A 25,625-nucleotide genomic window follows, 5' to 3' on the forward strand; every position below is an offset into this window, starting at 1 on the left:
CTTAAAACTCGTTCCGAGCAAAGAAATTCAGCACATTTTAAATAAAACAGAAACCTAAAGAAGAAAAGTGGCTTTTGTTTGCATTATACCCCCCCCCCCCCCCCCCCATACACACACCCCTCAATCCACCCCAATTTAGGAATGAAACAGTAAAAGACTTCACATCATCAGTTCAGTTCACGTCTTCATGCTAAATAAACCCCCCGCGTTACAGCATGATGCTACACGCCAACCTGTAAGCTTTTCTTCTTTAATCTTTAAAACGCTTCCAAATTATGATTATAATAATTATAATAATAAGCTAGCCGGGGAGGAAACGCCCCCCTGAACACAGACTTTTGTACAAAAACAAAAAGCACGTGGAGAAAAGAAGCTGATGGACTCCGGTAATAGTTGCTCCCAACACACAGCAGCACACGGACCAGCAGGGTATTGATCACGACCCAGAGGGACGAGCAGGGTAAATTAATACGTGAACCACAGCGCTGATCACGGAACCAAACCGGACGCACATTTTTCCGGCAGGACCTCAGGGTACTCGGGGCTGATTGGTCAGCACAAAACACCAAACAAATGATTTAGATTCATACAATATTCCTAATCCTGAGAGTGCCTGTGTTTACTGTCTGACAGGAGTTTTGCATGTTCTCCTAAGGTGCATGCAGAAGGTGGACTGGCTGATCTAAACTGCCCACTGTGTGTGTGTGTGTGTGTGTGTGTGTGTCCCAGAGTAAAACATTTCGTTCTGAATGAAGTGTATTTCTGCTTCGCACCCAGAGCTTCCAGGTGGCTCTGCATCCACCAGGACCCTGACCAGGATGACACAGTTGAAGAAAATAAAATAAAAATACACCATGATGCAGCATCGGTACTGAAACCGAATTTTCCTTTCGTTGCAGTTCCACGCTTCACCAGCAGAGGTCACCAGAACTACACAGCGCACATTTAACTAATAATTACACATACAGTGAGCAGAACTATCTGGACACATGATGAAACTACTTCACCCCATCATTCTTCCTGTTCACAAATGAAAACATGGTAGACTCCCTTGCTAAATAACAACCACCTAATATTTTCGTATTTATATATTTGGGTTTTAACACTGTGTGTGTCATTTAATGGCAAAACATATTATGTTAGTCTGATTATTCTATCTTGTCTTTATACAACCACCTAATAAGACCGGAGCTAAAATTCAATCCTGCGCACATTTAACTGCACTTCTCATGGCTAAAACGACTCCGAAATGAATTGCGGTGGCGCTCAGTGCAGCAGAACCGGAACCCTGAGTTCCACCGGTTCCTGTTTGGGTCGGTTTGGTGCACGCAGTGGAGAAATGAGACGTTCCGGACGTTTCTCTAAACAGGACGGCTGTGGTTCACATAACTATAGGGGGAGATCAAGAGGTTCCTGCCATGTTCATATCTTCATCATCATCATCATCATCATCATCGTCGTCTCCTAACTTCTAACCTACACTGGGCGGCAATGCAAACTGAGGGCGCGGCTTAACAAAAGAGACATCCACTGCATGTCCAAAAGTATGTGGACACACAACCATGAGCATCCAGTTCTGAAACACAGATTCTGGAGTGTGCCCATGGGAATTTGTGGCCATTTAATCAGCAGAGCATTTGTGGAGTCGAGTCAAACACTGGTGTTAAATGAGAAGCTCAGACTCACGATACGCATTCCAATTCATTCCGACTGCTACGAGAAAGGACCTTCCCTAAAGTGTTGGCACTAAGGTATATATATATATATATATATATATATATACATACATACATACACCCACACATAACTAACTCAACACACCACCTGTGTGCAGCGGTTGTGGCTGAAACAGCAGAACTCGACTGGCGTGTGTCCACATACATACCAGCCATGTAGTGTATATTATGCTAATCTTTTACGCTTGTTAGCAATGCTAGCATAAGCGAAGAAGGCCTGGAGATGGACCATGATGCACTTTCATACTTTTATCGCCTCAGATCTCAGAATGGAATCAGAAATTACGGGAGAAAAACTAAATACGAGGAGAAAAATGCTTAATTATGATCCAACGCAACTTAGCAATTAGATTAAAAAAACGGGCGGGGCACCAAGCGTCCGAATTTAAGCGGCTAACAAACAAAAACGAACATAAAGGCTTTTTTTTTGGGGTCGTGGGAAAACGAGAGCGAGACACAAAGCTAGCACGACTGAATCAACCACGTGCGTACTCATTCGACAGCTGAGCTTCGAATCGCGGTACAGCGCTGGAAGTTAGCAACGTCAGCGCGCTAGACGAAAATACGAGCACACGTCAATGCTAACCGGACGCTAAAAGCACCAAAACGGATGCATTCTGGGAGCTGAAGCAGGTGAAGTACATCGTCATGTTCGCTCGGGGTGTGAGTGCGTTTATCTCCGGTCTGTCACAGCAGTTCAGAAGCCGCAGGTTCGATGCACTGTAGCATAGACAACCTCCGAGACCTGGGTTCGAGTCTCGGTGGTGCAACCGTAGGACGTTACAAACCTGGAGCTAAAACAGCGCACCCTACTGTCCGGGTGAGGCGTTTACACCAGTGGTGGAGGAATACGGAGAGCGCAGCGTGTTCCTCTGTACAAATAGACAGAGAATGGGAAATGACTAAGCTGCACGAATGTAGCGTCAAAACGTACACGCAGCCGAAAGTATGAGGACGCCTGACTGAGAGCCTGATGGACGACCACGGGAAGGCTTTCCGCCAGATTTCCGAGTGTGTCTGTGGGAATTAATGCCCCTTTAATGTAATCAATCAAATTAAAAAGCATTTTTGAGGTCAAGCGCTGATGCTGAAGGTTCCGATTCTGTTTGGCGGCCTTGAGGTCAAGGAGCACACCCTGAAGTCGGTGATTAGCACCGGACAAAAGGAAATGAGTAAAGAAAACTGAACTGTGCTAACAACCGTTCAGTCAAACTAACACGCCGTAGCAGCTTAATATCACATATGTACAGAAAAACTCGAGCAAGCTAAAGATTTTACACACGCGTGTAAATAAAATTAAAATCTTTCTTAATAAAAAACTAGTTACTGGAAGCAAAGCTGCAAAAATAAACATGAAAAACAAGCAAAAAAAAGAAAAAAATTAAACATGAACGCAGTAAAGACGATTTATTTCTATGTATGTTCACACGCCGCCCTCTAGTGGTGAGAATCTGAAACTGAACACTGCAGCTTGTATGAACCACTGATCCTAGCGGCGACTCAAAACATAACCAACCAGCTAACCAACCAACCAGCTAACTAATCAACTATACAAAAACAGAACGAGGAAACGAGTCCAGGTGCGTTTTGAAAGGAAAAACGGCGATGGGAGCAACCATTACCCCGTCTCATCATCCCAACATCAAACGCACACTCCTGATTCTCCGCTCACACACCGTCTGTTCAGTCATAGCCACTTCCCGTCTCAGGAATTCATAACACATAAAATAAACGTACACGACGGGCGCGGGCGAAATGCAGAGCGGTGGAATCCGCCGGTGAGCTCGCGTCCCCGTCTCGGTTCCTCAGAGGATCGTTTTAGTGTCTCACGAGTGATTTTGGGAGTCCAGAAGCTCCTGGGTTTAACGTCAGCAGGTCGTCAGCCGTCGATAATGTTCACGTCGATGTGGGACAGATCGATCATGTGCCTGTACGATCAGAAGACATAATTTACCTTACAGTACTCCCAAATAAACCCCTAAATATAATGACCTGCTCAGGTCACAGAGGGTTTTCGGACACGAAATTAATCAAAACAATCCCAATCCATCTATTCTGTCTGTACGTCGGACCTCATCTGGCCCGATTATGGGATGATGAGTCGCATCTACGGAGCTGAAAACCCAAACGACTTCCCAAATTCCGAGTATGACAAAGCTGCTATGATGTTCAAGGGTCCTACAACTAAAAAAGTACCTGAACAGTTACTCTGGACTATGGGGGTTTGGGGTTACCTGTGGAAGCTGTGCTGGAAACTCTGAGCATGCTGAGGGTCCACAAACTTTGCGATGGCTCTCCTCTGCTGCGGCATCATCTGAAGCATCTACAGAACACAAAAACACACGAGATAAAAACGTATTAAAGTCGTGAGACACACTGGATTAGAACAATCCCCTAAACGTCATCCCGCTGATCCTCTACGGTGGTACACACCCGCTCAGGCACTTCGCTCTTTGGGATCTGGTCCCCTTACCCTGTGTTGTTTTAAACTGGACCTGTGTTTTAAAGAGAGCTCAGCGTAGCTGCTCTCCGATATCAAGGAAAAACAATTTCCGCTCAAGTTTGAATCTTTAAAACTTCAGCTCTAGTTTAATCGCATCTTGGTTTCATGAATCGTTATTTCTCCTCCTGATTCATTTTGTGTATCAGTGCTGGTGTCTTCCATTTGTTTACACTTCTACTCCTGGTTTAGGTAGGCTTCGTGTTTAAGTATACATTCTGTTTTAACCTGTGCTAGAAATAAACTGTGTGAGTAACTAAAGCTAATCTTAAGTTAAGTCTCTTGGGGGCAGGGCTAAGCTTGGAATAAATTAATTGTGTTAAAAGTTCATAAACTTTGCAGATGATTGCTGGAGGGTATGTTCATTCAGATATATGAAAAGTAAAATTAATGTAAAATAATGCATTAATAATAATAATAATAATGGGCAGTTGTAGCCTAGTAATCGAAAGGTCGCTGGTTCAAGCCCCACCACTACCAAACTGCCACTGTTGGGCCCTTGAGCAAGGCCCTTAACCCTCAACTGCTTAGACAGTGTCACAGTACTGTAAGTAGCTTTGGATAAAAGTGTAAATATAAATGTAAATGTACATTTGGCCAGCAGGCGGCGCCATTGTGTAACATTAGAACCGTCGCTGCTGAACTGCATCAGCAAATGTGATAATAAAATGACATCAGCATGGTCAAGAGCGCTGACCCAAATCCCCTCTTCCAACACTACTGACATTTCTAAAATATTTACACTTTAAAGGAAAAAGGTGCAGCATCTTTTACCATCGGAACCATCAGAAAGTCATCTGTCAATGACCTGACGTGGAGACTCGAACCTGAAAGAGAGGCTGCGTTTAGTTGCCACACGGCTGCTGAAGGTGTGCAACCAGTCACCGAATTAAGGGGGCCGTAACTATTTCACACAGGTCACACAGGTGCTGGAGAACCTCGATGTAAGACACACGATCCGAAATCATTCAAGCAGAGAACACAATCAGGGAATAGGGAGCACTTACTTTTTCCACAGAAGAAGAAAGCAGCGGGCGTGGCTCTACCCCCCCTCAAACTATAAATACAAAGGCACGTGAGGATGCGTCGTTGTTCTGCTGTACCTGTATGGGCCCGATGGAGCTGAGCAGGTTCTGGATCTGTTTCTCGGTGGTGGTGGACGAGAGGCCGTCTATAGACACCGTGCTGGGCAGAGACTCTGGAACCTGGGCGCTGCTGGGTCTGTTCGGCTGCTTCTGCATCACCCGCACCCCGGCGCCGCGGCCCCGGCCACGCCCCCGAGCGGAAACCACCACCTGATCAGGGAGGGGATGAACACGCCACGTCAGGATTATACACGAGGTGATAAGGCTAGCCCACAACCCCTGAGGCCCGGGTTCGGGTCTCAGCGGTGCCACCGGGTGAATGAGACGTCAGGGGTGGGGTGGGCGGGGTTACGTACCCGGTTAGCTTGGTTCACCTCCGCCGGCGGTTGCCTCTGCTGCTGCTGTAGCGCTTGTTGCTGATGTTTTGGTGGTGCTTGCTGCTGTTGCCCGCCTGTACCCACCACCACCTTCCTGACAGCACCGAGTCTCTGCTGAGGGGCGAGGCGACCCATCGGCTGCTGCTGCAGTGGGGGCGGCTGCTGGACTGGAAGGTCTACGCCAGGCCCAACATCTCCCTGTAGAACATTTACACGTCCATTACTGACACAAAAGCAGCTCTGTATAAACAAGGCTTTGCAAAGCTCGACCGTGCAGCACGCAGGATGAGGTTTGGGACGCAACCAGGGGACACAGAATTCAGCGCTTGAATCCATGCAGTTGGTTGACCTGCTGCAATTGCGGCCTCTGCTGGCAGGATGAAGCGCTGCACAGAGACTGTGAATAATGGAGAGCAGTGCCTGACTGTACGTACGTGATAATGCTCTCTCTTTGCGACGAGTCTCTGGGAGGTCAAAAGGAGACGTGGTGTGTGTTAGATATGGCTCTATTTAGGCAGGGCAGGAATTGGATATGACTAAAAGGCGAAATTAAGAAACGGATAGATTTTTTCAAAGAAAGACTCGCGCAGTGGGACCGAAAGTGCGACTACAGAGCAGTTGTAGCCTAGCGGTTAAAGTACTGGACTAGTAATCAAAAGGTCGCTGGTTCAAGCCTCACCATTGCCAGGTTGCCACTGTTGGACCCCTGAGCAAGGCCCTTAACCCTCAGTTGCTTGAACAACATACCTTCACAGTACTGTAAGTCACTTTGGATAAAAGCGTCCACTAAATGCTGAAAATGTAAACGTAAATGGCCGTAATGGACAGGAGGGGAAGTGAAGAACGCTGCATTGAGAACTGAAGCAAACAGTAAGCCTATTTCTACAACGTTCACATCCAAGATTCGGCTCATTTCTATTAAGGATTGAACGTTTCTGATGTCTAAGTTTGGCCGCGCTCGATTTCTGTCTTAGTGTTATGGACACGTCTCCAAAAAGAGACGCGCCATCACGACACGGCTGAATAGGAAATCCGGAGCCGCTGGTGGAACGCTAAGCTGCATTATTCTCCTCCCCGATCCTGCTCGGCTTTTGTCAACGTTTAATTTGCTCTTATCAGCGGCGCTAAGCCGGGGACGGAAAAATCCAGACGTGTGCGCGCCCCTCGTTCTCCTGAAGGTTTCGGAACAGAGATACCTGAGGGAAGAAGATTAATCGAACCCGGCGAGGGATCGACGTCTATTCTGACGCCGGGTCGCGATCGGGAGGGGGGAGGAGATAAGATTGTCAAGCTGGAGATGATGACGGGTGCATTCAGAGGATCCCCTAGCTTGGACACCTCGTGGGATTCGGCACACGTGACCCTTCGACGTTCAGACCAAACTATACATACACCAATCAGCCACAAGATCAAAAGGGGGATGGGGAGGGGGTATATTAATTAGGCAGCACGTGAACAGTCAGTTCTTGACCCTGATGTGCTGAAAGCAGGTAAACTGGGAGCAGTAGGATCGGAACGACAACCAAACTCCTCAAACCATGTCGCATTTGCACCGGAAAGGACCTTCCCTAAACTGTTTGCATATAATTTAGTGTATAATCAATCATCTTATACACCTGTCAGTAATGAGTGTTAAACATCACATAGGAATGACCGGACGGCACGTGGTAATAGGTGACGACACACTTGACAGGACTGTGCAAAAGTTTGTGCACCCTGTTTTACACAACGCAAAATAAAGTTAATTAATAAAAATTGTGGCAATCTGGTCACACTGTGGTTCACAAGATGTAACATAAACCCCTCCACAAGGGGGCGCTCGTGTACAAGTTCATGTCAGTTTATGTACCTGCTAAAATGTGGGTTAGGGTTAAGGGAAAGGGGGGGGGCGAATACTTTTTCACAGCGTACAGATCACTCACCCCCGTTAGCCTCTTCACCACTCGCACTTTCTGGGGTATCTGAGGTGAGCTGATGCCCCCGGAATTGATCCGCTGCATCACCGTCCTCTTCCCTCCTGTCCTGAGGGGGTTCGTTTGTGTCTGGACCACGCCCACTTTCTTCTCCTCCAGAGGTGCAGAAGATACCAGGTTGTGGGTTTGGACCTGCGGAACCTGGACCTGTGGAACCTGCTGTGGAACCTGCCTCAGTGGAAACTGCCTCTGCGGGTTCTGCCCCTGCGGAAACTGCCTCTGAGGTACCTGCCCCTGTGGTACCTGCCTGGGCGGGTTCTGCCCCTGTGGTACCTGCCTGGGCGGGTTCTGCCCCTGTGGTACCTGCCTGGGCAGGTTCTGCCTCTGGGTAACCTGGACCTGCGGGTTCTGCACACACTGGATTTGCTGACCGGTCGTCTGCGGCTGGGCACCGATGTCCTGCGGGCGGGGCCTGACCCCGTTAGGTGTGAGAGGAGGGGGCACCGGGGTAGTCGGGGTGGTTTGAGGTTGGGTCGGGGTGGTTTGGGGCGTTTGGGCTCCGATGCGCTCCAGCAGTTCTTTCTTGCGAGCGCCCGCCTGCATCTGCCTGCGCATTTCCTTCCGCCTGAGGATCTCCTCACGCAGACGCTTCTGCTCCTCGATCTTCAGCCGGTACTGACGCGTCTCCTCGTCCTCATCGTCCTGCACAACAACACCAAAATGTCAATAGCAGGTGTGCTCTGCTGTACAGGTGTGACTGGATCGGATTTACCTGTGCAGGTGTGATTGGATCGGATTTACCTGTGCAGGTGTGATTGGATCAGATTTACTTGTGCAGGTGTGATTGGATTTACCTGTGTAGATGTGCTTTGCTGTGCAGGTGTGGTTGTATTTACCTGTGCAGGTATGGTTGGATTTACCTGTGCAAGTGTGGTTGGATTGGATTTACCTGTGCAGGTGTGATTGGGTTTACCTTCGCAGGTGTGGTTGGATTGGATTTACCTGTGCAGGTTCGCTCTGCTGTGCAGGTGTGATTGGATTTACCTGTGCAAGTTTGCTCTGCTGTGCAGGTGTGGTTGGATTTACCTGTGCAAGTGTGGTTTGATGTACCTGTGCGGGTGTGGTTTGATGTACCTGTGCAGGTGTGATTGGATTTACCTGTGCAGGTGTGGTTGGATTGGATTTACCTGTGCAGGTGTGGTTGGATTGGATTTACCTGTGCAGGTGTGGTTGGATTGGATTTACCTGTGCAGGTGTGGTTGGATTGAATTTACCTGTGCAGGTTCGCTCTGCTGTGCAGGTGTGATTGGATTTACCTGTGCAAGTTTGCTCTGCTGTGCAGGTGTGGTTGGATTTACCTGTGCAAGTTTGCTCTGCTGTGCAGGTGTGGTTGGATTTACCTGTGCAGGTGTGGTTTGATGTACCTGTGAAGGTTTGCTCTGCTGTGCAGGTGTGGTTGGATTTACCTGTGCAGGTGTGGTTTGATGTACCTGTGAAGGTTTGCTCTGCTGTGCAGGTGTGATTGGATTTACCTGTGCAAGTTTGCTCTGCTGTGCAGGTGTGGTTGGATTTACCTGTGCAAGTTTGCTCTGCTGTGCAGGTGTGGTTGGATTTACCTGTGCAGGTGTGGTTTGATGTACCTGTGAAGGTTTGCTCTGCTGTGCAGGTGTGGTTGGATTTACCTGTGCAAGTGTGGTTTGATGTACCTGTGCAGGTGTGGTTTGATGTACCTGTGCAGGTGTGGTTTGATGTACCTGTGCAGGTGTGGTTGAATTTACCTGTGCAGGTGTGCTCTGCTGTGCAGGTGTGCTGGGCTGTGCAGGTGTGCTGGGCTGTGCAGGTGCCCTCTGTTGTTGTACAGGTCTGATGCTCTGCTGCAGAGCCCCCGGACGTGGAGCGACACCACGCCCTCGCCCCACTGCGTTGCCCCCTGTCAACAGGCCGGGCCTGGCGTTTTGCTGGGCGACCCTGTTAGCAGGCCTAGGCTGGGCGGGGCGGTTGGGGTTGTTGTTGGGTGCGATGGGCAGCTCGCGGAGGTTACTGTTGCGCTGAGCGGCGCTCTGTAGCTGCGGGCGGGGCGAAGGCGTCCCCTGCACACACAAACACAGTGAGCAATTCACTACAACTATTAATACACAAAACTTCAACTCCCAGAATGCATCACTCTCTCTCTCTCTCTCACCATTCTTAACCGGCCGGGGTTGTTCTGTGGGCCGGGCTTCATGGGTCTGGCTCCTCCCTGAAACGGCTGGCGGAACGGTTGGTGAGAGTGTTGCATGATGGGATGCTGCTCTCCGGGTTGGCGCAGATGCTGGTGCTGATGTTGGTTATGCGGAGGTGGGCCGTCGTGCTGGTGGTGGTGGGGGTGCTGCTGGCGCAGGGGATGATGGGAAGGAGGATGGTCGTGGTGCTGAGGCTGAAGATTCGGCTGCATCAGGCCCTGGAAACACACACAGGAACAGGAAGTCTACATCAGCGTTTTTCGAACTTATTTTTAAGCAAGTCACATTTTGTCCACGATTTTACTGTGAGCCAGGCAACACAAACATTGCATCAAAATGAAACACAAGGGGGCATCAGTGTACAAGTTTATTTCGTGTTTTGTGCATGTTAAACTTTATTTGAATACAGCGGTATCCTGTAACTCCACGTCCCCTAAACTCGAATTCTCGCTCTTCATCAATACATTTGTACCCTAAACTTAATGTTTGTGTGACCGTCGCTTTGTTCGGCGCTCGGCTTGAGCGGTAAACCGTCATCAGCGTGTGAATCTGATCTGAACCTGCATCAGTGTGGAATAAGCTTCAGATCCAGGGTTACAGCTCCACATGTATCTGTGTTTATCTGGATTCTCCTCCCTGTTTCACTTTTAAACTTGTGTTACAGCTCCAGCTTCTGAGAAATGGTGAGAATCAGAATCAGCTTCTCCCAGAGTCTAAAACGCTTCTGGTTGAAAATAAAGCTTAACGTGGTTTAATGTAGTAAAAGAAGGAGACAGGAGCACTAAACTTCTCTTCATTATTACTGCTCATAAGTTCCTCCACTAATCACATTCCTCACTCGCTGTTTTACTACAACTTACTCATGTGAATGCGCCGGTGCTGAAGGGAATACGGTATTCCATCATCAAGCATCTCCACCATTAAGAAGCGTCAGGAAACAATAAAGAAGTAAAACTAAAGTGCAGCTTTAATTGTATTTTTATTGATGTTTAACTGTTTGTAATTGTAGTTCAGTGTGTTTATATTATATTTGTATCAAAAACAACCTCATTATTTTACATGAGACTAAAATATCTGCAGCTCCGCGGGACCATGGACGCATTAACAGGTTTCCCAAACATCCTTATGGGAAAAATACCTCGAAACTCAACGTCTTTAAAACTCGTATGTGGACACACGATTGGGAGCTTGCTGGACATCCCAATCAAATCCATAAACAATTACGTGGCTCATTCAAACCCTCTCCTAAAAACGCTTTCTACAGGAATTTGGAGAGTATCTATGGGAATCTGTGACCATTTTCTCAAAAGAAAAAAAGCCTCAGATGCTGAGCGAACAGGCTGGCTCACAATCGACGTTCCCATTCATCCTTAAGGTGTGGGCTCCATGCAGAGTTCCTTTACTAGCAATGAGTGTGGCTGAAACACCTGAACTTTATCACTAAGACGGGTGTCCGGATACTTTTTGGCCATACAGCGTACAGTTATTTTCTTCAGCTCCCAGAAGAAAACCCACGCAGACATGGGGAGAACATGCAAACTCCACACAGAAAGGACCCGGACCACTCCACCTGAGAATCAGACCCAGGACCTTCTTGCTGTGAGGCGAGTCACGGTGCCACCCCATACAGTGCACAGACTCTAACGTTTGCCTCTCATGCTGAGGAGTGTGTGTGTGTGTGTGTGTGTGTGTGTGTTACCTGCATGCCGAACGGTGCGTGCTGAGGACTGAAGGGGGCGCCGTGCTGCTGTGGAGGAAACGGCTGTCTGTGTCCCATGAAGTTGCGCGGAGAGGGCGGGCCGGGAGCCGGCTGCGGGGGGAGGCTGGGGCGAGGGGGCAGATCTCTCTGGAACATTCCGCCACCTGGCGGGCAGAACCCCGGTCCCAGCCCCGGCCCCGCCCCTGGCAGAGGCTGCTGAAAGGCCAGAGAGAGCACGCTGTTGTTCAGGAGGGAACCTGGACCGGCCAGGTCGAACATGGGCTGCCCTGGGAAACGAGGCTCTGCAGGAGGGAGAGAGAGGGAACACGTTACCCAGGACGCACCGGGAGCGAGCCGAGACGCCGCCGTGTGTGTGTGTGTGTGGTGTAGGTGTACCGTTGTTGAAGAAGGGGTCTCTGTCCTGGTGGGGGGGCGGCGGCCCTCTCCACTGCTCCTGAGGCGGGGGTCTCTGAGGCTGGAGGAAATTCCCCTGATGGTGCGGCTGGAACTCCATAGGACCCTGCCCAAAAACAAGAAGGTGTAACCATGTCCGAACCCTTTCCGACAGGGTTGTGCACCATACAAGTGTGTGGGCACATTCAAAATTAAAATCACACCCCATTTGCACTACAAAATCATCTACTATACTAAGAAAAATTCCACAGGATGGAAGTTCGGACTTTGTCTGTGGTCATTTGTGCCCATGTTGTTTGTATGTAATATCCCGACTCACAAGTGACATTCCGATTCATACCAAATGTGCTTGCTAACACTAAATCCACCGAACCGAGTCTAAAAAAGGAAAAGGAGCCTTCCCCAAACTGTTATATAATAATATTTACATTCACTGCACTTAGCAGACGCTTTAATTCCAAGCATATGAGGGTTAAGAACCTTGTTTAAGGGCCCAACAGTGGCAGATACGGGGCTTGAACCAGCAACCTTCCGATTACTAGTCCTGTACCTTAACTGCTGAGCTACCACTGCCAGTCAATAACAACTAACCTGTTAGCAGCAGATAGTGCTCACTTTTAGGGAGAACGGTGCCCTTGGGCGTGGCGCAGCGGGCTAACGAGCGACCAGGGTTCCAGTCTGAGAACGCGCTACAAATACAGTCGGGCGTGTCCTGAGGAAGAGGATGAATTGTGAAGGAACAGCGACACCTGCTGTCTGCTTGAGGTATCAGCAGGAGTGGTGGATGAGTGTAGTGTGTTCCTCCATGCATAATAAAGCACAATTGATAATCTGTGGGATCAGGGTTCCGTTAACGGCGTCACGGCTAGTGAAGGTGAGAATGTTAACCGGGGCGACTTATTATTGTTATTATAAAAAATCCGTCCGTCTTTAACGTTCCTGCAGGAACCGAGATAGCGGCCGTCTAATCTGCGTCCTGAATGCGGACGCCCTCATCACCGTCTCCTTTATCCTCCTACAATACTGAGCCTTCACTCAGGGCCGCCGCTCCACTCGGGGCTCATTAGCGAGGACTTTAGATGTGAGGGAGGATTTTAATCCAGGTGAAGGTGCGCCGGGGAGAAAGTTGCTTAACGGAAAGTCAATCAGCCAGATTAGCTAGGCAGAGAGGCGGCGCGGCATTGTGCTGGCCCACTAGCGCTTCATTCAGAGGGTCAGCGGCGCTAACACAATGGGAGATTAAACGCGCTCACAATGGCTCAGAGTTTGCATTCGCTCAATAAGAAAACGGCGGCGCGCTAATCCCCGGCTAATGCGTGGCGAGACGGTCAATATGTCGCCGTTAGGATCTGCTCGAGAGATAAAACAAGACAAACGGAAAAATGGACGCTTTAATAAAGGAAAATGTACTGATTATTGCTTATTTCCAAAAGTATGTGGACACCCCATTAAATAATTAAAAATCCCTTCTGTAAGATACAGTGATAAACCAAAACAAAAAAAGGTGCGTGTGAGGGTGAGGGATCTATTAGATGTGGATCTGATGGTGCATGTGAGGGTGAGGGATCTATTAGATGTGGATCTGATGGTGCATGTGTGTGAGGGTGAGGGATCTATTAGATGTGGATCTGATGGTGCGTGTGAGGGTGAGGGATCTATTAGATGTGGATCTGATGGTGCGTGTGAGGGTGAGGGATCTATTAGATGTGGATCTGATGGTGCGTGTGAGGGTGAGGGATCTATTAGATGTGGATCTGATGGTGCGTGTGAGGGTGAGGGATCTATTAGATGTGGATCTGATGGTGTGTGTGAGGGTGAGGGATCTATTAGATGTGGATCTGATGGTGAGGGTGAGGGATCTATTAGATGTGGATCTGATGGTGTGTGTGAGGGTGAGGGATCTATTAGATGTGGATCTGATGGTGTGTGTGAGGGTGTGGGATCTATTAGATGTGGATCTGATGGTGCGTGTGAGGGTGAGGGATCTATTAGATGTGGATCTGATGGTGTGTGTGAGGGCGAGGGATCTATTAGATGTGGATCTGATGGTGCGTGTGAGGGCGAGGGATCTATTAGATGTGGATCTGATGGTGCGTGTGAGGGTGAGGGATCTATTAGATGTGGATCTGATGGTGTGTGTGAGGGTGAGGGATCTATTAGATGTGGATCTGATGGTGTGTGTGAGGGCGAGGGATCTATTAGATGTGGATCTGATGGTGCGTGTGAGGGTGAGAGATCTATTAGATGTGGATCTGATGGTGTGTGTGAGGGATCTATTAGATGTGGATCTGATGGTGCGTGTGAGGGATCTATTAGATGTGGATCTGATGGTGCGTGTGAGGGCGAGGGATCTATTAGATGTGGATCTGATGGTGTGTGTGAGGGTGAGGGATCTATTAGATGTAGATCTGATGGTGTGTGTGAGGGTGAGGGATCTATTAGATGTAGATCTGATGGTGTGTGTGAGGGTGAGGGATCTATTAGATGTGGATCTGATGGTGTGTGTGAGGGTGAGGGGATCTATTAGATGTGGATCTGATGGTGCGTGTGAGGGTGAGGGATCTATTAGATGTGGATCTGATGGTGCATGTGAGGGTGAGGGATCTATTAGATGTGGATCTGATGGTGCGTGTGAGGGTGAGGGATCTATTAGATGTGGATCTGATGGTGTGTGTGAGGGTGAGGGATCTATTAGATGTGGATCTGATGGTGTGTGTGAGGGTGAGGGATCTATTAGATGTGGATCTGATGGTGTGTGTGAGGGTGAGGGATCTATTAGATGTGGATCTGATGGTGTGTGTGAGGGTGAGGGATCTATTAGATGTTGCACATGCTTACCGGAAACCTCTGATGGTTGAGATTGGGTCTGGGCTGATTCGGAACAGGAGGCATCAAAGGAACTGCGAGAGAAAAAGAGAAACCCAACAAGTGTGAGAGCGAGAAACATTAATGTCACCTGGGAAAAAGTATTCACACCCCTATACATTTTTATATTTATCAACACTATATAACCATAATTATGTGGACATTTCAAAAACAACATCCATTACTATGGCACTAAGGCCTAGCAAACACAACTGGGATGAATTTGAAGGCTGACTGCAAGCCTCGACTTGCTCTTGTGGCTGGATGACATCAATCCCAGCGGTCAAGTTTCAAAATCTAGCCAGAGGAGTGGCACTAGGTGCATAAATAATACCACGGGTTTTGGATGTGATCATTCTGGGGTGTGGCGTGTACCTTGTACAGGTGAGGTGTTCGCTGATCCTCTGAAGTGAGGGTTGATGTGAATGTTTTTGGGTGGTGGCTGCTGCTGATGATGATGCTGGTTGGGAAGTGCTTGCGGGGGCATGCGCGGTGGTCCGTGAGGGCGTGGCGAGTGCAGGTCCTGCGGGGGTCTGTGCGGGGCAGGAGAGCGGGGCGGCATCAAGGGCTGCAGCGGCTGCTGGGGAATGGGGATGATAGGGGTGGAGAAGAGATTGGGAGCGCCACGTGGAACAGGGGGGCGAGACTGATGGTGATGAGACAAAGGAGGGACCAGTCGAGGCTGAAACAGAGAGAGAGAGAGAGAGAGAGGATATTAGTCAAGTGCGCTCCTTCCAATAAGTGGATTAGCCTACTTTATGCATGCCTATTGATAACAGATGAAATGGAACTGCACGATATGTATTCCGCCAACTTTTATCCAGTTCGCTGTTCACTGACCCTTTCAAAGCTCCTCCAATGAGAAGAACTGTTTGATATGAGGCGCTTTATATAAAGCCGAGGATCTGCTAGATCTACTCCAGATCTAATCCTGCTAGATCTAATAAATATCATTACAGAGCCTGAGGACTGAAGTGCTGCTGTTTTAATAAACAATAAAATACGATAAGTAACAGCACGGCTCTTCTTCAGGACGAGGGGATTAAAACAGAGCACAGAGAAGGACTGAGGGGGAACCAGGGCTGTGGGGTGATGTGGGGGATGGTTTCAGGACCCGGCGGATTACTCTGCTCGATAGATATTTAATAATAAAATAAGCAGAGAGGTCTAAATCCTTAGACAAAGTGGAGATTAATTTAGCGTAATGCTGTCGGATGGAGCGCCGCCAGGTCGCTCGATATAATCCCTATATCAACACGGATAACGGACGACGGCGGGCCGGCTAATTGACTTTTTCTAAAGTAAACCTACTCCGTTTTACCGAGGCGCTAACCTGAAAGGACAGGAGGGCACACGTGAGGGCTTCTTATTAAAGCGCGTTATTGTATTTGAATTTGGATGTACCCATTTCCCTCAAGTGCACACCTTCTTCGACATGTATGAATCCACCGGCCGGTTCTGTACCTGGTACAGATGCATTAATTCGTATGGTGGAACACGCTACACACTCACACTGTTGCAGCAGCATAGAGCCAAATACACATTCAGCCTTCCCCCCCCTCAGACACGGCCGACTGAACCTGTGTTAGGATTATTTATTATAATTTACTACTATTATTTACTTATTAATTTATTTATTATAATGCTATTATTATTTATTTATTTACTACGTTGTTATTATTATTTGATTTATTATATTTATTTATTATTATATACTATTCCTAGTTACTTATTATATTGCTAATATTTTATTTACTTTATTTATTATTACATACTATTATTATTTGTTTATTATATTACTATTATTTTTTTTAATTTTTTTATTTATTTATTATTATATACTATTATTATTTATTTACTATATTGCTAATTATTTTATGTATTATATTTATTTATTATTATATACTTTGAATATTTATTTACTATATTGCTATTATTTATTTATTATATTGCTATTATTATTTTATTATATTCGTTTATTAATACTGTTGAATCATTTATTTATTATACTTATTTATTACTTGTATTTATTATTATTTTTACCTGAAAGTTCATCTGCATCAAAGGAGTCCTCGGTTCGTTCATCCTGCCCCGCCCAAGCCCGGCATCCTTACGAAAATCTCTCATTCCAAAAGCAGGAGGTCTTCCTCCTCCTCCTCCTCTTCCTCCACCTCTACCCCGGCCTCCGAAACGGCCATGTTTCCTCAAACGCTCCTTCTCCTCGAACTCCAGCAGGTCTGCTTTGGCCTCTTCGGTCAGTTCTGAAAAGGGAGGAACAGATTCATGACATGAACACTTTGGGGGGTTTGGGGGATTTTTGCTCTGGTTATAGGAGCTGGAAAAGCCAGAATGACCCTGGAATATCAGCTATATACAGATTATCTTGCTCAAGGTTGGGAGACCAACCTCAGAGGACCTGCTTGGAAGCACCAAGGACTGAAAACATCATTTCTGCTGTAAATAAAAGCAGGTCTCACCCAGGGTTTCTGGAATGTTCCTCCTCTTGCTGGAGGCATCAGACAGTCTGACCACTTGACTGTCTTTACGCTCGGTTTTGAAGCGCAGCCGGCCCGATTCTTCATCGTCCTCTTCATCCTCTTCGGATTCCTCTTTCAGATCTGATTCGGGTTTGGGTTCTGCTTCGGGTTCCCTCTGCAGAGAGGAGGCGAGAGTGGAAAATCAAACACACTTATTATGTACACCATAAACCAGCTTCATTTAATTTGGATGTACTTAATTCCCCTGTGCACGTTGGCAACTTCATCCTTCATCTACACAGGCTGCATCTTTATACCTGCCAGGTGTATAAGACACCTCAGCAGTGTGTTCTGGCACCATGATTAAGCAGTAAGAGACTGTTATAGCGGCAACGAGGTAAATTCCCCAAACCCTTGCTTTCCTCAGACTTCCTATCCTAACTGTACTCGTTTAGCTTTCTGGCCCAGGCACCCACAACCAGGTAAATCATGCAAACCAGCAGAGGTCGCCAGAGTGAAATTAGTGTAAACTGTATGTAAACGTACACCGATCAGCCATAACATTAAAACCACCTCCTTGTTTCTACACTCACTGTGACACTGACATGGTGGTGGTGTGTTAGTGTGTGTTGTGCTGGTATGAGTGGATCAGACACAGCAGCGCTGCCGGAGTTTTTAAACACCTCACTTGTCACTGCTGGACTGAGAATCGTGCACCAACCAAATATATCCAGCCGACAGCGCCCCGTGGGCAGCGTCCTGTGAGCACTGATGAAGGTCTAGAAGATGACCGACTCAAACGGCAGCGATAGATGAGCGATCGTCTCTGACTTTACATCTACAAGGTGGACCGACTAGGTAGGCGTGTCTAATAGAGTGGACAGTGAGTGGACACGGTGTTTAAAAACTCCAGCAGCGCCGCTGTGTCTGATCCACTCATACCAGCACAACACACACTAACACACCACCACCATATCATACCTGCTCTGTGGTGGTCCTGTGGGGGTCCTGACCATTGAAGAACAGGGTGAAAGGGGGTAACAAAGCATGTAGAGAAACAGATGGACTACAGTCAGTAATTGTAGAACTACAAAGTGCTTCTATATGGTAAGTAGAGCTGATAAAATAGACAGCGAGTGTAGAAACAAGGAGGTGGTTTTAATGTTATGGCTGATCGGTGTATAGATTAATAAATGAATGTATGAATAAAATCTCTCACTTCTTCTGTTTCTGTAAGCTGTGATGAATCTTGATCATACTGATCCCCCAGCTCCCCCTCAGGCTCCTCTCCCTCCATCTCAGTAAGCTCTGGCTGGTCGGTCGGCTCTTCCTGTTGCTCGGCGGCGTATTCGTCGACCTGGAGGAAACACAAACGCAAACCCTTAACCTGCGTTCACAGGCGCTTAGGTGGCACGGCGGTCTAATACGCTGGCCAAAAACTGTACGGATACAAACATCCATACCGGAAATCAGCTCCTTTTCTGCCACTACCACGAGTGGTGGAGGAATACAAAGGGTACAGTGTTCATTCAGCTCGGAGCCGTCTGGTAAAGAAGGTGAACAAGGAGCCTGCTAGCTCACAGACCTAAGGACATCATACAGGTAGTCTGGGATGAGGTATAGATCTGATACATGCTGAACAGGACCAAAAAAAAAAACCTAATTCTAATGCGAGCGCAGAATTCTGGACCTGCGAATTAAGAAGCTCGTCTGGTTTCATCAACGCCACCTGATGACGGCGGCGCGGCCGGGAATGAACATGTTAACGTCACGTATGAAAGAGGAATAGAGCGGGTGCGTGTACCGATCCCAGATAGCGGGGGTGTCGAATTAGCATAACAGTGGGGATCTCGCTCGCATCTCTATGCCCCATTAGTATTCCTGCTGTCATTTGAAATTCAATGAGATGTAAATGCTCGACATGACACACGGAAAACCCGGGGATAAACACGGGCGCGGCTCAGCCGGGGCCCGAAAATATCATCGACTGACTGGGTCTGTGCGAGCGAGCGCACAACAGACGGCTCGGTGACGGCGAGGGAAAATGCCGCTCATACCGAGGTCTGAAAGAGTGACGCACAGATTCTCTGCGCTTTTATTGATAATCAGACTCCCAGGTTTGATTAGCAGAGCCGAAAACCATTTTAATGCCTTGAAATAATAATAAGCTGAGCGCTGAGCACTCGTCTCGCCCCTTTATCTGCCCAATCTAATCATTTCCAATCCCCTGGTGTACATCGCAACCCCGTGCAGCTCCCACCGTCCCGCTGACTGTCACGCTTCTGGTTCCCTGACTCACACAGGGCCTAGGAAAACCCCGTCCGACCTTGCCATCCGGACCCGTACTTAGGTGGCGCTACTGATATTCCCTCAACCATAGAATATTTTATAAGCAAGCGCGCGCGCACACACACACGCAGGTATTTATTTGCGTGTTTATTTACATAGAACGATTCCATCCCCTCCACATACGGATCAAAAGGTTGGTGGTTTATCCGAGAGCCTTTGTGCCGGAGACAAAACGTCCTCCACGTCCCAACAGCGCCGTCACCGCTCATACAGAAGCGCACGAGAAAAGAAAAGGAAGAAACTCATCAATCATCGGGTCGTGTCAGCGCTAAAAAAAACGAGTGTAATGATCTTTTCACCCGGGCGGATCTTATCAGATTCCGACGCTTTAATACGGACGAGATTGGCAGAGCAAAGCGGCTCAAGAGGAGCGCTGCTAAAGAAGACGAACAGACGACGTCTGAGAAAGCAATCAGGGCTTCCTGTCAGCGCTTGAGGAGATAACCAAACACACCTAACGTCCACATCCACCTGCTATCTCTGAACGTTATATACACACACGAGCCAAAACATAAACACCACCTGTCTAACGTGCTCCCTGAAATGCTCGGACCCACGGACACATCAGAAGGAGTCATGGTTCAATCTCTTCCAGTTTCGATTTCTGTATGGTGGACAGGAGATGCATGGGCACTCTGACCGGCACAGAAGCCAGAATGCACTGTGTGTGGTACCACATTTCCCTCATCGCCAGGATTAAAATATTCTGCAGGTTGATCCACATCTAATAGATCCCTCACCCTCACACGCACCATCAGATCCACATCTAATAGATCCCTCACCCTCACACGCACCATCAGATCCACATCTAATAGATCCCTCACCCTCACACGCACCATCAGATCCACATCTAATAGATCCCTCACCCTCACACGCACCATCAGATCCACATCTAATAGATCCCTCACCCTCACACACGCACCATCAGATCCACATCTAATAGATCCCTCACCCTCACACACCATCAGATCCACATCTAATAGATCCCTCACCCTCACACACGCACCATCAGATCCACATCTAATAGATCCCTCACCCTCACACGCACCATCAGATCCACATCTAATAGATCCCTCACCCTCACACGCACCATCAGATCCACATCTAATAGATCCCTCACCCTCACACGCACCATCAGATCCACATCTAATAGATCTCTCACCCTCACACGCACCATCAGATCCACATCTAATAGATCCCTCACCCTCACACGCACCATCACATCCACATCTAATAGATCCCTCACCCTCACACGCACCATCAGATCCACATCTAATAGATCCCTCACCCTCACCATCAGATCAACATCTAATAGATCCCTCACCCTCACATGCACCATCAGATCCACATCTAATAGATCCCTCACGCTCACACGCACCATCAGATCCACATCTAATAGATCCCTCACCCTCACACACACCATCAGATCCACATCTAATAGATCCCTCACCCTCACACACACCATCAGATCCACATCTAATAGATCCCTCACCCTCACACACACCATCAGATCCACATCTAATAGATCCCTCACCCTACAGAACAGGAACAGCCATGCTCACCTGAAATTCATCATCGAGGGGCTCGTTGACCTGCAGCTCCAGAACTTCGTCCTCATACGCCTCTTCATTCTGTGCCGTGTTGTACTCGTCTCCATACTCATCCGCCCTGTACCCTTCACCTCCCTCTGTAGCTCCGTACTCCTCCAAATATTCATCACCTTCCTGAAGATTGTAGGATTCACAGAGGCTCGTCGTGGCGTTCAGGCTCACCACCGCAGCCTGCGCGCTAGCACACACACACACACACAACACAAATAAATATACAACACACATTAAGAAGAGCAGCATGACGACATAGTGTTCCTAACGTGACTCTTTTTAACTCTAATAAACACAGACTGCTGTCTAATGCACCAGCCCATCACCGTGGACACCCTAATTCATGTCTCAGCACGGACATCAGCCTGGTCGAGCGCCCAGCAGACGGAATTGTGCTGAAGACTGAATCTTCACTAATCAATCTGTACGAAGGTTCATCGGTTTTACCTGAACACACGCGACCGTGACGTCACTTGGCTTCGCTAAATTTAAAGCGCAAAAAGAGAGCAAACAGGTGCCGTGAAAGTGCTCCGAAAAGTTTGTTAACCCTGATGTTTGCTGTGCGTATCTGACATACAGTGAGTAAAATGCTTCCTTAATGTATATAGACTGTGAGATGAGTGAATATCGTGGATATAACGGACATTAATGCGTGCTTGTTAATACGAAGAGCGTGTATTGTTTATGTTCTGGTATATTTTGGTATTATTATTATCTATTGGACAGCCTATTTGCAACTTTAATACGTTGTGTTTGATTTATTAAGTGTTTGAGTTAATGCACTGTTTAGTTACACGATGACTTAGTGTATGCAGGGTCAAGCAATGCATAATTAGTCTGTTACTAATTCAGTCTATACTTGAAGTATTAGATAGAAATGCTCAATCTGTTAATATGTTTATCCTGCTGTTTCCTTGTAGACCACAGCTCACCATCCCGCTTGTAAACCCAGCATATTTGCCACAGCTTGTACAAAAACACTGTAATAAAGGAGCAATTTAATAAGGAACCTCTCTCTGCATTGTGTTCTCTAATCGGAATACAATATTCCATTGATTGCCGCCTCGACCAGTGTTTCCTTTAAAGGGTATAATGCCCCTCCGCTACACAATCCATACCTGGTGTTCTGATCTTCTTCATCACTCTGCAACAGGTCGTCGTTCAGCTCTTCGTCCGACAGCTCTGATGGATTCTGGAAGATGAAAAACACCCCACAGTTAGGATGGTACATTCTTATGCCTATGATTATATTGTAGATGATGAAGTACTTCTCTGAAGTACCTTTTTAGATGAGAGCCAGTCCTCATCGAGCAGGTCTTCTTCTAAATCACTGTAAAAATAAAGAAAAACGTTGAGATTTTATTTAGACATTCGCATCTCTTCAGCTGCGTGATTATACTGTAGTGAAATGTCCTAGTGTTCACTACAGACACTACAGACACAAATGGTCCTGGTTATCCAAGAGGGTTTTGAACTTAGAAGGGGTGTCCAGATAATTTTGGTCATCTATTGTAAATACAAAAATAAAGACATAAATTTATACTGTAACAAACTTGCTTTCACCAGCCGGAGATGAAGTCTCACGAAAAGCCACGTGATGTACGGAGAGACACACTACGCTCTCCATGACCTTCCTACACCTTAAGTAGGAGTATCAATTAACCAACACATTAGACCTCCATCCAATGTGCACGGCCAACTGCACAGAGATTCAAACTCAAGAGCTTGAGACCTCTTCAGCATTGGGCACCTGCGCCACCACTTTGGTGCTGGTTTGGAGTGCCTGTGAATGGTCAATGTTGTCAACATCTGATTGCTCACCTCAGATCATCATCGTCTCCTCTCCTCCTCCTTGATCTTTCAGCTCCAGGTTTATCATACTCATCAAAATCATCTGAAAATCGACAAAAAAAAAAGATTTGTATATTCCAGCATGAAGGAAACGTATTTGTGTTGTGTATTGGTGTTATGATGGACATACTGAACACTGAAGGTAATTATGACTAGGTTTCTTAAACATCAAGATCAATAAAGTCATCAGACAAAGCTGGCATCATTGCCCTAATAAATAATGGTTAGGAAATATCATTGAAAACACAAATAGGTATTTCACCGCTTGATAAGTTCACCACTCATAGAAAACTTAGGTGCCGCCTGACGGCACAAATTTGTGAGCAGTAGGAATGGAGATTGATAAATTACTAAGTACTTTAATGCAAATTTCCCCCTGTGGGATGATAAAACGCTATCTTATCTTTCCCAGAGCCCTGAAAACAAAAATCCAAATGATACTGAGCAACAAGCCTTCTGGTGTGAAAGTCTGAGGAGCTCTGTACTGATCTTCTTGCATGGTATATCAGGTCAGGTTATGTGAAGCTCACTGTGACTATATAATAAGTGTGGCTACTAAAATAGCCAATACACAGGGCTGGGCGGTGTGATGGTACACTCGGTATGTCGTCTTTGATTCCTTGTACAGTATGGATTTTTCATATACCGCCATACTGTAGCACAGTTAATTTTAACAGCTCTAGGCTTCAATAGGCAGCAGATCATATAATAATTATTTGCAGCTGAAAGTGCTCTGGAGCACCGTGCAGATTAAGTAGTTATCCAGGAAGTGTTAGTATAACAATGTTAACAGATGATAGAGGTTGCCTCAGCATGGTGAGAAAACAAAAAACAAAAACAGATGGAGGATGAAGAGAGGGAGACCAAATATGCACCGTAAGAAATGAGCCGTATCAGAAGTTTAGAACAGACTAAAACACTTTATACTGCACAGTGTGTCGAGCCACGACTGTTACAAACAACGACATTATGAACGCAGTAACGATTCCCGTGTGCAAAGACACGATTCCTCTATAGACAGACGAGAATGAAGCTTTCAGAGCCATAATTAAAACTCTGGATTCCAGGTTTGTCTAACCGCGGTGAAAATACTTCAGGTCAGTCACTAAACCAACGTTATAAGTGACCTGGAATCAGAGAGATTTAAAGTCGTCCAGTTTCCAAACATGGTTTTATTAGTTAAAGGGAGAGCTGAGGGTAATTATACGATACTTACATATTAAATAAACAATAAAAACTGTATTTATTGCAGCTGTTTCACACGAACTGACTCCATCATATATTGTGTCATTTTGTGGGGCCGAGCAGCTTATAGTGCTCAAAACCTTCATTATATACATGGTGGAATTAATACTATTTATATTCTATGCACTTATGACAGTAGGATAAGCCACAGATATATAAAAAGCCCCAAAACATACCGTGATATACCGTGAAACCGTCAGAATCTTAAAAAATACCGTGATACACATTTTTACTCATACCGCCCAGCCATAGATTAGTGTGTATCTTTTTTAGAAAAGACACTAAACGTATAAAAAACTCATCTAAGTTTGTAATTTTTGGATTAAGTACTTTGTGCTTCATATATTTAGAAAAAAAGAAGATTAGTAGAAATCAGTGAAATCACAGCATTGCAATGACACGTTTTTTACGAGTCAATGTAAACGTTTATCTTCATTTGTACCTACACGAACCTACAATGGATATAAAACGCAGCAAATATAAGTAAAGAAAGAATAATGGATATACATTCTAGCCATATATAGATATATACATAAAATACATTATAATTAACCACGTCTGGTTATGTAAAGTCGATTTCTGCGGAAACACGGAGATTTAGCTTGCTAGCGTTAGCCACTAAAATAATAGTATTATTTACTAAACTTACGACTAGCACACCGATATAACTACAAGTTACACATTTAAGTATCTGCGTGTTCTAAATACATATTTCAGAATTAATATTAAAAAAATAATTAACTGCAACATCAGTATTGTTATTGTAGCCGTTAGCATGTTAGCTTAGCAGCGCTAGCCTGAAGCTAACAGAATCAGTGTACTGTAATGATGTTACCTTGCGTGTCCGCCATCAGCTCCCTCGGTCCTGATCCTCCACACCCTTATTATTATAATTATTATTAATTATATTCTCTATAAAACACGCCGGTACATCAGGAATACGTTTATCTTTTTAATATTTCAGGACTCTGTAGTGTACCATTTAACGTCTGCATTAAAACGAGAAACAAACATGGCGAGACCGCGCACTGCATTATGGGTAGCCGGTGGTAGAGGGGTTGTAAACTGTATGGTCAAAAGTATTTGGACACCTGAGCATGAGCTTGTTGGACATCCTATTTTAAAAACAAATAGTATTAAGCAGCAACTCTTCTGTGGAGGCTTCTCACAAGACTTTGAATTATGTCTGTGGGAATTTGTGCCTGTGTGATACCAGAGGGTCACAATCTTGCTGGAACAGGAAAGGGCCTTTCCTAAACTGTTGCTGCAAGGTTGGAAGCATATTATTTCC

At 46.5% G+C, this 25,625-nt stretch overlaps 1 protein-coding gene across 1 annotated transcript; it reads right to left on the reverse strand.

Moving 5' to 3' along the window:
* Positions 1-236: 236 nt before the first annotated feature.
* Positions 237-25,285, reverse strand: rbm33a (RNA binding motif protein 33a). Its single transcript, XM_062993730.1, has 19 exons — positions 25,170-25,285; positions 23,060-23,132; positions 22,520-22,568; positions 22,357-22,430; positions 21,200-21,425; positions 18,508-18,645; positions 17,289-17,463; positions 16,855-17,072; positions 15,187-15,493; positions 14,785-14,846; positions 11,929-12,052; positions 11,533-11,834; positions 9,794-10,051; positions 9,390-9,701; positions 7,621-8,313; positions 5,678-5,896; positions 5,340-5,531; positions 3,971-4,059; positions 237-3,664 (listed from the first exon to the last, which is right to left on the reverse strand). The coding sequence occupies exons 1-19, from the start codon at positions 25,183-25,185 to the stop codon at positions 3,616-3,618; spliced, it is 3,576 nt and encodes a 1,191-aa protein (XP_062849800.1). The 5' UTR covers positions 25,186-25,285; the 3' UTR covers positions 237-3,615.
* Positions 25,286-25,625: the final 340 nt, after the last annotated feature.

Source organism: Trichomycterus rosablanca, chromosome 4 (assembly GCF_030014385.1).
Source record: "Trichomycterus rosablanca isolate fTriRos1 chromosome 4, fTriRos1.hap1, whole genome shotgun sequence".
Classification (NCBI taxonomy): domain Eukaryota; kingdom Metazoa; phylum Chordata; class Actinopteri; order Siluriformes; family Trichomycteridae; genus Trichomycterus; species Trichomycterus rosablanca.